We start from the raw sequence: 11798 nt of genomic DNA, 5'->3' as shown, positions 1-11798 counted from the left end.
TCTTAAACTTTATCCGTGATTACTATACTATCTACAGCCCTTAATTCCCAACCTAACTTAAGAAGAAGTTCCTCTTATATATCCATTAATTCTTTCCATAATTTACCCTATGTTCTAGACATTCTTTCCAATTCAAACGTTACGTAGGATTTACTTGCTTTGCTGCTGGCCTTGACAAGAACAAGGCCAGGTGAGGATTAGGTGGAGGGGTGGAGCCACCCCTGTCAGCTCCCCCAGGGTCAAGCTCCTCCTGGCCTGGACATCTCACCTAAGCCAAGTAGTACGAAACAATGCAATCCTTCTTGCTTCAGGCACCCGTCTTCCGAGGAATGATGCAAACAAAATGCATTCCACAGTTAAAGTTATGACCAAACGGAATGCCAAGTGATTCCGAAAGGCTGGAATTGTTGAAAATGGGCATGAACTAATATGACCGTGGTGAACCCACCCCACTGTGGCATAAGTACTTCCGTAGTGAAATGGCAATAGATAAGAAACTGAAAGAAAATCCATTTTGGAACAGCAAAATTAATTGCAAAAGGAGACACTTAAAGAAAAAAGTCAACCCATGCTCATACAAATCACCTGTTAAAAAGGAGAAATCCATGCAGAGTTGAATGGGGCTGCGTGCTCAGGTGGGAAACAGCCTGAGAGGCCCACTTTAGAGAGGCGATCGATTGGTTGATTTTCTGCTTAATAAGCATCGAACTAGCAATCCCACCTCCTCATCCTTTCTATCTTTAGCCAGTGGCTGAACCATGTCAGAGTGAGTGGCCGCGTCTGAAGCCAGCTTTTCAGTCGACGTACGCCCGTGCCGATACTTTCCAGTTCCTGGGCTTCACTCGTCTGCAACAGCTCTTTCGTCAAGCATGTCGTCATGTCGTCGTTTTTGCGACGACTTTTGCCCCCTGTGAAGAGATATAAGGAGCAAACCGTGGCCGCCACACAAGCCCCGCAGCCCGAGCCTACCAACGCCGACGAGGCAGCGCCGAACCACTCATCATCGCCAGTTATTAGTACCCTTGCCGCAGCACAGCCAGAGCCCCCCGACACAGAAAAGGAGCCCACCATGTCTTCAGGCTCGCCATCTCGTCCTCCATCCCCAGCAAGGGAGTTCCCCTCATCCGGGTTTCACAACTTCGCAAAGTCCCGCAAGATAGACGAGGAGAATTATTCGTGGTTCTCACACAAAGAATTCTACCCTGTCCGCATCGGCCAGGTGATTCGTGATCGGTACCAGGTCATCACGAAGCTTGGTTATGGCACGTCCTCGACGTCCTGGCTCTGCCGTGACCTGAAGTGAGTAATGCCCCGCCAACCAGCTATTATCAACACACACCACAAAAAGTTGCTGAATCCTTGCCCAGGGGTCATCGGTATGTGGCGATCAAGGTGTATGCAGCCAACCAAGGCCAGGCCAAGCGGGAGGTTGCCGCCTTCAAGCACATCCAGGGGGTTCTGAACAACACCTCGGCAACGGGGTGTGGCGGCGCCCGTTTCATCCGGCTGCTGCACAAGAGCTTCGAGCTCGACCACCCCAAGAGTGCCAAGAAGAACCTCTGCCTCGTCTATGAGCCAATGGGGATGTCGCTGGCAGACCTGAGAAGGGTCGCATGCGATGGGAATGTGCCGCTGGAGCTGCTCAAGCCCATGTTGCCATACCTCCTGGCGGCTGTCGATTTCATGCATACCAAGGCGAACATGGTGCACACTGGTAAGTAAATGCTGGACCGACGACTATGACTATGCAGCAGCTGAAGTGGCCTGGGGCATGACACGCTGCCAAAGACATCTCTTTACTGATATCCCGCTCAGATATTCAGGAAGGAAACATCATGTTCTCGATTGAGGACGAGGCGGAGCTCAAGGAAATCGAGGACGACGAGATGAGCACGCCCTCTTCTCGAAAGGTGTACAAGGATGAAGCCACATTCCTGACCCGGCAGGTCTTCACAGAAGTTGGCGACCCGAAGCTCATCGACCTCGGCGAGGCTCGCTTTGGGCAGAAGTCATACGAGGAAGAGGTCATGCCAGACCTCTACCGGGCGCCTGAAATTCTTCTGGGTGTTCCCTGGGATGAAAAGGTCGACATATGGGCTCTGGGGTTGACGGTGAGAAGCGTTCTACCCGCATAAAGACGCATGTACTCGGAAACTGACGAATCTGCCTACTCCAAGATATGGACGTGTGTTGAGGGAGAAAACCTGTTTACCGACAATTCCGGGGGTCGGTTCAAATCGGCCGTACCACACATGGCGCGGATGATCAGTCTCCTCGGGCCACCGCCGCAAAGCCTCCTCGACAAGAGTCCCAAGGCAAATGAGTTCTTTGACAAGCATGGTGCGTATGGCCTCCCGGGTACCAAAGATCGCCACCCTCTGTCATTGGCGTTATTATAGCTCTTGGGCTGTCTGAAGCTGACAAGCGACGTGCAGGGCAATTCAAAAAGAGCAACAAGGTAAAGCAGACTTCTCTCGAGCAGGAGGAAAAGCTTCTTGAGGGAGAAGAGAAAGCCGAGTTCCTTCGGTTTATTCGACGCATGCTGCAGTGGGACCCGGCCAGTCGGCCTTCTGCCGCCGAGCTGGTGAGTGACCCCTTCCTGCGTGCAGATCCCGACGCGCAAGATGAAGAGGGTGCAGACGGGGAGTAGAGCAGCTGTCGGAACAGAAATGGTAGTAGGCTGTAGAGTAGAGATAATCCAAGATGACACTGTTCATGTTTGGAGATAGGGATTGCCTGTGTGAGGAGACATGATGATCTGGACAAGCTTCATATGTTTACAATCACGGATGAAGATTACAACCAGTGGAAAGACATCAAGCATTTCCGGGCGTTTTTCCATGGCCAGCAGAATGCACCAGGTCGGTTCGCTGATCCCCATGTAATTGTGACGGCCAGAATTGGACGGTTGTAACAATATAAACAGTACGTACCAATGGCAAGGGTGGTGTAACTTTTGCTAGCCATGAACACGCCGTGGAGACCATCACCACCAGTGCCCACATGTCAGTGCCCACCTGCGCATACGTGCATTTTCAGACAGATTGCCGTCGCTTATAACAAGATCGAGGATCCACCAGCCGGCATCAGCATCAGGCTTGAAATTCAACCCCGGAAATTTGACTCAGAGGTGTGAGAATGCCACCATCGCAGATATTACTCGTGCCGCTGCACTGCATACCCTAGCGTAGTCCACCTGCCGGCTTTCCAAGAGTGGAATGCCCCCTGGCCATGAGAGCGGCGCGCCTCCCTGACGAGTAGGGAGATGCGTGAGTATTACGCCTTCCTTGCCTTGGGAGGCCACTCTCCGAGATGCTCGCCACGGTTTCTCAGCCGCCATCATTAATCAGGAGAAGCACCTCTGCGGGAACAGGATCCCAACCAGTCTTACCAGAGCCGCACTGCACGTCTGGTCATTCCTCTCGCACCCACGCATGAGCAGTCCGTGGCTTGACCAAACCTTATATAAAGACCTCGTCGTTGAAGCTGGGCCGTGGATAGCAAGGCGTTCCAAGTTATTGTGGTCATATTGTGCCAGGCCTGGGCGCTCGACCAATCAGAGCTGGTGCACGGACCTCCGGGACCATCCATGTAAGCCGACTGGCTGCCCCACAGCTTGCCTCGACCAGATCTCGCCGGAACTACTCCAAGCAACTCTCACAGCCACGACGGCACCATGTCCAATACTGGAATGACATCTCACTCTCGAGTCTCCGTCGCTCATCCTGTTGCCTGTCTGTAATCTGGTCCCGGCCGAAGCGCACGGGCCACATCTCGGCAACTCCACCCGACCCGCCGCAACTCCACCAATATCCGGCCCACCGATGAGAAATTTTCACTGAACAACCTCCATAGGATCCATTTCCGATCGCCATTCATCAACAAATGGTCCCGTAGCTCAGCTGGTTAGAGCGTGGTACTAATAATTCCTCAACATGAGGAATCATCGGTGATGCCAAGGTCGCGAGTTCGATCCTCTCCGGGACCATTCCTTTTGCTTTTGCGTGATCTGCACGCTTACTTTTGGCCGCTGGCGTTGTCCGTCTTGGCCCGGATGATCCTAGCGGCCAGGGCCACTCCTAGCTGCACGCCAATGTTGTGCTATTGGAGCACGGGTCGCGTCGAACGTCTCGCAAGCAGAGCAGGGGCCTGGTGGCATCTTCCAGCTTGAGCCCAATGTCCCAACGACCAACGAGATACCCTTGCAGTTGACCAGCACGCGGAGCATCGAGAGAAGATAACTGACTCTGCACTACCCTTGTGCAATCTCACATTTGCACTGCTTCCCTCCGTCCCCTCCATCTACGTCGACACTGGACAAATACGAAGCTACTTGTCATTCCTCGATCTCACACCGTGTCTCTCTCTTCTAGAACCTCCTTTTTTAATGTTCTTGGGCTCCTTTTTACCGCATCACAAATCACTACACATAAGGCACCCTCTTCTTCACCCGCTGGGCACTCACCTTCCACGAAACCCCCAGCACCTCCTGCCCGCTGTCAGACTTGTTTACCACCCCGTAGCGGAACTCAATCTCCTCAAATGCCTTTGTCATCTCTAGCCCTCCCAGCGCCCCAAACCCCGGCGCAAGATCCACGTGCTTGGAGTCGCGGATGGCTGCTGAAGCGAACCCCAGGATCTCGGGGGTGATCGAGCTGTGGCAGAAGACGGCGCCGACGATGCTGCCTATGAGCATGGCAACGGCTGTCACCAAGTATGCGGCCAGCCATGCGTTATTGACCGTGTAGATGTCCTCGACTTTGACTATCCACATTGTCGTGGTGATGTTGTTTATGGCGGACCCTGCTAGATCCTGAACCTCACCTTCTCTCAGACTGCCTCTCGATATGGGGTCGTAGGCTTGGCTGATCATCAGGTAAGTGTTGATAAGCCGGCCCAGGCGGCCGCTGATATCGCTATCTGTGAGATTGTCGAACGTGGCCTCGTGCCCCTCTCGGCCCAACATGAAAGAGGTCGAGGTATTCGCAAGATAAATTGTTGAGGCGTCCAGAAATCCGGCCGAGTATCTCAGGCCGCTTGCTCGCGGCAGGTGGGAGGTCAAGCCCGTGAAGACGCTGGGGAACGAGAGATGGGTGATGTTGGAGGAGGCGTGCTGTTTCCGCGAGGGCCTCTGAGCGGTTACCACGCACGGCGACGAGGTAGACCATTCACAGTCTACCCGCGACTCGACCCACGACTGTGACACCCCACAGGTGGTTGCGCGTGGGTCACTTTCCGAGGTGCCCAAAAGTCCCCTCCATGCCAGAAGCTGCAGTCTTGCCCGGGATGTGGCGATTTGGTGCTCATTGGCAAATGTCGCGGGAGAGAACTGGCTAAAATGTTGACCCTCCTCCGATTCATATATGGAATGGCAAAGCCTCGACAGCCATGATGGGTCGATAAAAGTGTCCATAGCAAGTCTCCACGATAGCTGCACCGCATCGTCGTCTCCAGACCAGGTGAAGCCCTGGAAGGTGCCGTTGTCGGGAGGGTCCGAGGTAGCAATGCAAGCGTTCTGCCATGCACCGTCAAGGTCCCACGTACCGCCGAGGCTGGAGTTCACGTAAGAGGTATCGATATGCCCATTGTCATCGAGTTTCGAAGGGACAAATTCCGAGCACTGCAACTGGATGTGGCTGGACTCTATCCTGAAATTAGACCTGTGACGCAGCCCTGGTTTGAAGTTGGCTGCAAATGGGATGCCGACTAGTGACGAGAATTTGACGCTTCCATCGTTCGGAACATTCACCCACTCGTCTCCAGGAGCTCTTTCGAAATGCGAGAACAAATAAGGAATCTTGATGTTTCCCCACAAGTCTTGACCACTCGACTTGATGCTGTCTGCCGACATCAGTGAAGCAGCATACATCGAGTCTATCATGGCCGGAACATCATTTCTCAATACAGTGTTCGACGTCCCTTTCAAGGCTGTGAATGTCGATGGGGTGCTTGTGTCGAAATAGGTCACAGAGCCATTCGTAGTTATCTCCCGGGATCCTGTTCCCAAGATTCGTAGGATAGACTGCGCGCCCAGAGGGGACAGTGCCCATGCAACCATCATCGACACCCCGATCACGTTCATGCCGCCCATATTAACCTGTGTGAGGAACGCAGAGAACAGTGTGCGGCTGCCAAGCCACTGTTCAATGGAAGGCAGACTGCCTCCTCTTTCCAATTTCCAGCGTGCAACCTGAGCAGTCAGGCGACCGAAGATGGCAGCAAACACGAATGGGAGAGCCGTAGCCGCCTAAGTGATTGGGTTAGCGATGACCGGATTCGGGGAGATGGATCAATATTCTAACAAGTCTTATGCCATTCTCAAAACTATGGAGGGCGTGTTTTTCGACGATACCCCCTTTGGCTCTCGCAAGGAAGATTCCCAAGACAATGAATGGGATAGTCACCAATATCGAAATAGCATCGGCGGCGAAAGACCACCAGGCAAAGGATAAGGATCGTGGAATGGCCTTTAAGCCATCGTTTTGATGCTGGCTTGTCGTACGAGAGACAGAAGCTTGGTGCTCATCGTCGCTTGGAAGGCGCAGGGAAGATTGCGGTCGATTTCCTCCCGGTTGCAATGACTCTGAGTCCCGCCGCATGATATGAATCCTCTGGATCTTAGCTGCAGATACACACTGAATTGCGCTCGATGGTTATTGCGGAGCTTCCGGCAGATAACGACCCTACGGCGGGCAGAGTTGTCTAGACGTGGTGAGATCTTGTTGATTTCATTGTTCAAGGAAAAGGACGGCGAGGAAAAGGACGGTGAGGAAAAGGGAAGACTCTTTACATGTGGCAATGGCGCCTCTGAGCAAAAACACATTTGTTGACCGAGGTTACACCACCCAAGCAGTGACACAGCAAGCTGAAAGATTTGCTGCGCGGAAAAATTGTCGAGCGGGATAGAAAGACCAATGGGGCCGCGTCGTCGCTGTGCTGGTTGCTGGGTTGGGGGCTATTCGCCATCCCCGCTTTGAACCACGTCGTATCGATTCAGATGCTCAATGTATTTCGTGCGTCGGCCATTCTCAAAGGGTCATAAAACAAGTGTTGCACTTTTGGCAACCTGAACAAATTTCAAATATTGCCTACGAACGCGACCTTCTTACAGCTCTACATTGATTGCTGAAGATCACATCCAGTCAGATATCTGTTTCCCTCTAAGTTCCTGATCTGTGCTAAACTGCCTGCCATTTACCTACATTCAACTCATCCTGTAGACTTGTGCTTATTTTATCCAGGATGTTTCGCTTACTCATGCTCCGGCACCATCAGGCTCCAGGGCTTACTACTCCATATTACGAACCGGTTGGGCCTCCAACAACCAGCTTGTTACTGTCTTCATTTTTCATTCTCGATCGTATTTTGGATAAAACACTCTTGCTTGCCATAACTTAACACCCGTCGTGGCTTCGTTTTCAATTCATAGTACGCCTTGCAGATTTCTACAATGAACTTCCAGTACAGCCCACTCGAAGATGCTGCAGCCCAAATCCGCTTGGTCACGATATGCTCCTTCGACATCACAACGGAAATGATTGAGCTACACATTACATCCCATTTCATTCGAGATGCGCCCGAATTTGTTGCTATTTCATACACCTGGGGCAGTCCCTCCAATCTTTCCTCGATCTCGCTCAACGGTACTTGCTTCCAAGTTCGTGAGAACTGTTACAAGGCTCTCCTACAATGCCGACAGCAAAACATCAAGCAGTACATCTGGATCGACTCTATCTGCATCAACCAAGACAATGTCGACGAGAAAGGCCCCCAAGTAGCCATGATGTCGACTCTGTACAGGAACGCGTCGCGGGTCCTTGTCTCTATCCAGCCATCGCTTCGTAGCGAGCCAAGGGTTGGAAATGTTGACCCGACGGCCCTTGTTGCATTAACGAACGTGATCAAGGAAGGTCTGCTTTCGAACAGGCCCCGTTCGGCCAACCACGATAGGGACAACCTCGATTCCCTTGTGGATGAAGGAGGCACCCTCCTTGCAGAAAGAAGGCTGCCTCTTCGTGATGCCATCAATGGGATCGTTGGAGCCGAGTACTGGACTCGCTTATGGATTTTGCAAGAGCTAGCCATGTCAAAACAGGCCTACTTGATGCTCTACGGCGATTTGGTCGACCTGGAGGCTCTATACCTCTTGACGCGTATTAGTGATCGACTCGAGAGGGAGGCACTTGGGGATAACCCTGGTGGTGAGCCAGATGAGGGCCCCGGCGGTAGTGCAGACCAGAACCAAGACGACAACTCGGACGCCACTCCCGCAGAGCTACTAGATTCAACTAGCAACACTCCGATGGGACTTGCGTTAGCAGTCAGGTACATGGCACCTGAAAGCAGCGGACTAGATCTGGCCGGAGTCTTGGTTCGATACTCTGCTTGGCGATGCTATGACCCCCGGGATCGCATTTACGGCACAATGGCTTTCATTCACTGGCCAGGGAATAGGCCGATACAAGTTGACTACTCCATGTCCAAGGCGGAGCTTGCAGTGCGCGTACTGGACCATCACAACAACCAAATTCCCATAGTGCAGCTTGTGAGGGTTTTGGTCCGAGCCCTCGAACTTACCTTTCAGGATGTCGAGGGGCTGATTCGATCCGCCAAATCTCCCGAACTCACATGCACACTCAGAACCATGTACAACATTCACATCGCTAAAAGTATTCCTGTTGCTACGGGTGCAATTGACTACCGCCTCACTCAAGGCACTGGTGCCAACGTACTAGCAGAAGAAATATTGCCGCAACTACCAGGGCGGGAAAGTTACCCGGTGGTCAAGGATAATCGAGAAGAGACCGGTCTGCAATCCGAGAGAATATCGACCAAGGATGATAATGAAGTCGAAGAAAAGATATTTCCGAGTGCAACAGTGATGCTGGATCAAGGCGTCCGCACTAAGGCTTGCCGTGGCTGCAGCCATCCTGGATTCGTATCTGAGCCCAGATCGCTCCCGAGGCAATACTTGGAGCCAGGCGACTTTCTCTTCTCCGGCCTGGGTGGCCCGGGAGCCCACGAACCCGCCATGGCAGTCATCCTGAAACTCCAGCCCGCCGTTGAACCCGGGCCTTGTACTTACTGCGCGGCGGACCTAGCAGACCTGCTTTGTGGTAGCAATTACTGCCAAAATTGTTTCTGTGCGGGGTATCAGGGGCCAGATGACAACACATCAACAGGGCGTGTTGCGGTGTTGACAGTTTTGGACATCTTTATTTTGGCGTCTCGGGCCAGGGACGAGATACACCTCGCACAGCCGTGTCATCACGGCCCTCGACAGGACCACATGAGAACACAGCACGAGCTCCGCGGTGTGCAGATTGTCAATGTCTCCACGGCTTCACATGATGATCCACTGTCAGATAAATCTAATGATAGAATCCGGAACGGGGATCATTGAACGGTGGGCCAGCAAACGCCGTGTCGACGTCTTGGTCAGCGGACATCGCCTCAATGTTTTTTTTTAAGCTGGACTTTGGCCGCTGCCGGGCTAATAAGACGGCTGTCCAAACGGCATGGAGCTCCGTCGGCTCATCTCGGCTTAGACAAACAGTCAGCAGAGGGGGTTTGTTGGGACAACAGCATCCAAGTGAACATGGAGATTGACAATTCCTCCTATTGGCAATTGCCACGTAGGCAAGCTTGATGTCGAACGACGATCCCGAACATATACGTGCCTACTGCTTGATGCGCTTTTGAAGGTCGGATACTTTCACTAGTAGGTAGTCACCTCCGTTCAATAGCACTGCCAGTGTTGTCAGATCAATCGCGTCACAAGCTACCGTTACTCGCAGACCGGGAATTTGTAAGCAAAGATCTGTTATTACTAGTAGGACCAGAGGGTAGTAGAGGTAGATTATACACTCAGCATCACTAGGATCGCGTAAGGGTGGGTTGACACATCAGAGTTAGGTTGCTGTCAGTCACCAACTCGGTTGATATCAGACAACAGGCAGCAATCCGAGGCAGGCTAACTTTAACTAAAAACTGACAACGGGCCATATCGAATTAGGGCACAGCATCCATGCCCAACATGTATTGACGCAACGTGCACTACCCGTGGGCCTCGGCTTCCACTTACCCACTCCTAGCAGAGTGGGTGCAAAAAATCCGCAACGGCCAAAACTCCGCAACACCTACACCTTACCTATTTCTACTAATTTACTCTACAAAAACTTATTTTTTTAATTAAGTATATTTCGTTTATTAAATTCTATATAAAGAAAAGTTAAATATCTTTAAAATTCTTATCTTATAAAAATTAATATTAAAATACTTTTTAAATTTTAAAGTTAAAGTTTAAAATTTAAAAATTTTTTAATATAAGTTTTTTAAAACTACGATATTTATTTAAATAAATTATATTTTTAAAGAATAAAAGTTTTAAAATATTATTTTTATAAATTAAATAATTTTAAAAATATTTTAAAAAAGTATTTCTTATAATTTAAAATATTATAATATATTTTTTATAATATTTTAATATTATAAATTTCTTTTATAAGTTTAATTTTTAATCTTTTAAAATTAAGTTTTAATTTTAAAACTATTATTTTATATAAAATAGAATTTAAAAATAAGTTTTAAAGTTTTATATTTTTATTATATAATTTATTAATAAAGGAATATATTCTTTTAAAAGTTTTTAATTAAAATTATAAGTTAATCTTTATAAAAATAATTAATAAGTTTATATACTTAACTTATTTTAATAACTTAAATAATTTTTATATTTATTATAAATTAAACTTATAGTTTTATTACTTCCTTTATATTATTTCTTAAATAACTCTAGTTTTTAATTATTAATTTATTATAAATAATTTAAACCTTTTTTTATTATAAATTATAAGAACTATTTTAATTTTAAAAATTTAAAATTACTTTATTATTAATCTTTATAAAATAAAAGTTTTAAAGATATTTAATTTTTTTATATATAATTAAATAAAAAAGATTTAATTAAAAATTAGGTTTTTATAGGGTAAAGTAGTAGAAATAGGTAGGTGTAGATGTTGCGGAGTTTTCGTTGTTGCGGAGTTTTAGCTGTTGCGGAGTTTTGGCTGTTGCGGATTTTTGGCTGTTGCGGATTTTTCGCACCCCCTACGCCCTTGGCGTAGGGGGGTAGGGAAGGCCTGCCCCCCGGGTAATGTTAATGATGACCTTGGCAGTCTTGGGGTCTTAAAAGGTGGCCTTCGATCATTCCCACGAAATTTGGCACCTTCTTGCCATCTTGGACTCTATCATTCGGCCTCATAACTGACTAATATAAAGGTAACTAAGCCAACATGGCCACCAACGAAATCCAGACCGTCCCGAAAATTGAAGTGGCTTTGCTTTTAGCTGCCGTCTTTCTCACCGTATGTTCTAGAGCTAACGTCCACTCACCCAGCAATTATGTCCACTTACCTAGTTTTTTTCGACCACTCACCTAGTATAAGAATTTATATATAGGGCCTATATAAAACTATGTACCTGACTAGGATTCTCTAAATTTTCGATATTTTTGGTATAAGCCCCTTCTGGTATGCCTTCTGGCACGCCTTTTGGCACCCCTTTTGGCACCCCTTCTAGCACCCCTTCTGGCGCCCTTTTGCCTTTACCTTCGCCTTCGCCTTTACCTTTACCTTCGCCATTTAGTCTGTATGTATTTAGGTACTAACTAAGCATTTAGATACCAACTGAACGCCAGAAGGTTAGAAGTTAAGAAGGTAAAGGTGAAGACTATATTCTTTTTGGCCTTTTAGTATCCCTTTTGGCCCTCTAGTATTTTAGACTTCTGGCCTTTTACCGTT

The 11798-nt window shown here is 48.9% G+C and overlaps 3 protein-coding genes across 3 annotated transcripts; 2 read left to right on the top strand and 1 right to left on the bottom strand.

Moving 5' to 3' along the window:
- Positions 1-766: 766 nt before the first annotated feature.
- KVR01_013259 (uncharacterized protein) lies at positions 767-2922 on the top strand. The gene is made up of 5 exons (XM_044786275.1): positions 767-1299; positions 1368-1714; positions 1816-2111; positions 2178-2340; positions 2436-2922. Exons 1-5 carry the CDS (start codon positions 878-880, stop codon positions 2648-2650), a joined length of 1443 nt encoding a protein of 480 aa, XP_044637713.1. The 5' UTR covers positions 767-877; the 3' UTR covers positions 2651-2922.
- Positions 2923-3766: 844 nt separating this feature from the next.
- KVR01_013272 (uncharacterized protein) lies at positions 3767-6725 on the bottom strand. The gene is made up of 2 exons (XM_044786579.1): positions 6303-6725; positions 3767-6247 (listed from the first exon to the last, which is right to left on the bottom strand). The coding sequence occupies exons 1-2, from the start codon at positions 6597-6599 to the stop codon at positions 4424-4426; spliced, it is 2121 nt and encodes a 706-aa protein (XP_044637726.1). The 5' UTR covers positions 6600-6725; the 3' UTR covers positions 3767-4423.
- Positions 6726-7450: 725 nt separating this feature from the next.
- On the top strand, positions 7451-8549 carry KVR01_013258 (uncharacterized protein; the record flags this gene model as incomplete). The annotated part of the gene is made up of 2 exons (XM_044793754.1): positions 7451-8497; positions 8538-8549. The coding sequence occupies 2 exons, from the start codon at positions 7451-7453 to the stop codon at positions 8547-8549; spliced, it is 1059 nt and encodes a 352-aa protein (XP_044637712.1).
- Between the last annotated feature and the right edge of the window lie 3249 nt (positions 8550-11798).

This window comes from Diaporthe batatas, assembly GCF_019321695.1.
Source record: "Diaporthe batatas strain CRI 302-4 chromosome Unknown Contig00025, whole genome shotgun sequence".
NCBI classification, from domain to species: domain Eukaryota; kingdom Fungi; phylum Ascomycota; class Sordariomycetes; order Diaporthales; family Diaporthaceae; genus Diaporthe; species Diaporthe batatas.
Note: the sequence above shows the minus strand (reverse complement) of the source record. Positions and strands in the feature narration are given on the sequence as shown.

Excerpts from the sequence above, each read along its gene's own strand:
- KVR01_013259 (XM_044786275.1), top strand. The coding sequence starts at position 878 with ATGTCGTCGTTTTTGCGACGACTTTTGCCCCCTGTGAAGAGATATAAG. Across the intron at positions 2,112-2,177 it reads TATGGGCTCTGGGGTTGACG|ATATGGACGTGTGTTGAGGG; the intron begins GTGAGAAGCGTT and ends GCCTACTCCAAG. Across the intron at positions 2,341-2,435 it reads TGAGTTCTTTGACAAGCATG|GGCAATTCAAAAAGAGCAAC; the intron begins GTGCGTATGGCC and ends AGCGACGTGCAG.
- KVR01_013272 (XM_044786579.1), bottom strand. The coding sequence starts at position 6,599 with ATGCGGCGGGACTCAGAGTCATTGCAACCGGGAGGAAATCGACCGCAA. Across the intron at positions 6,248-6,302 it reads TTGAGAATGGCATAAGACTT|GCGGCTACGGCTCTCCCATT; the intron begins GTTAGAATATTG and ends CCAATCACTTAG.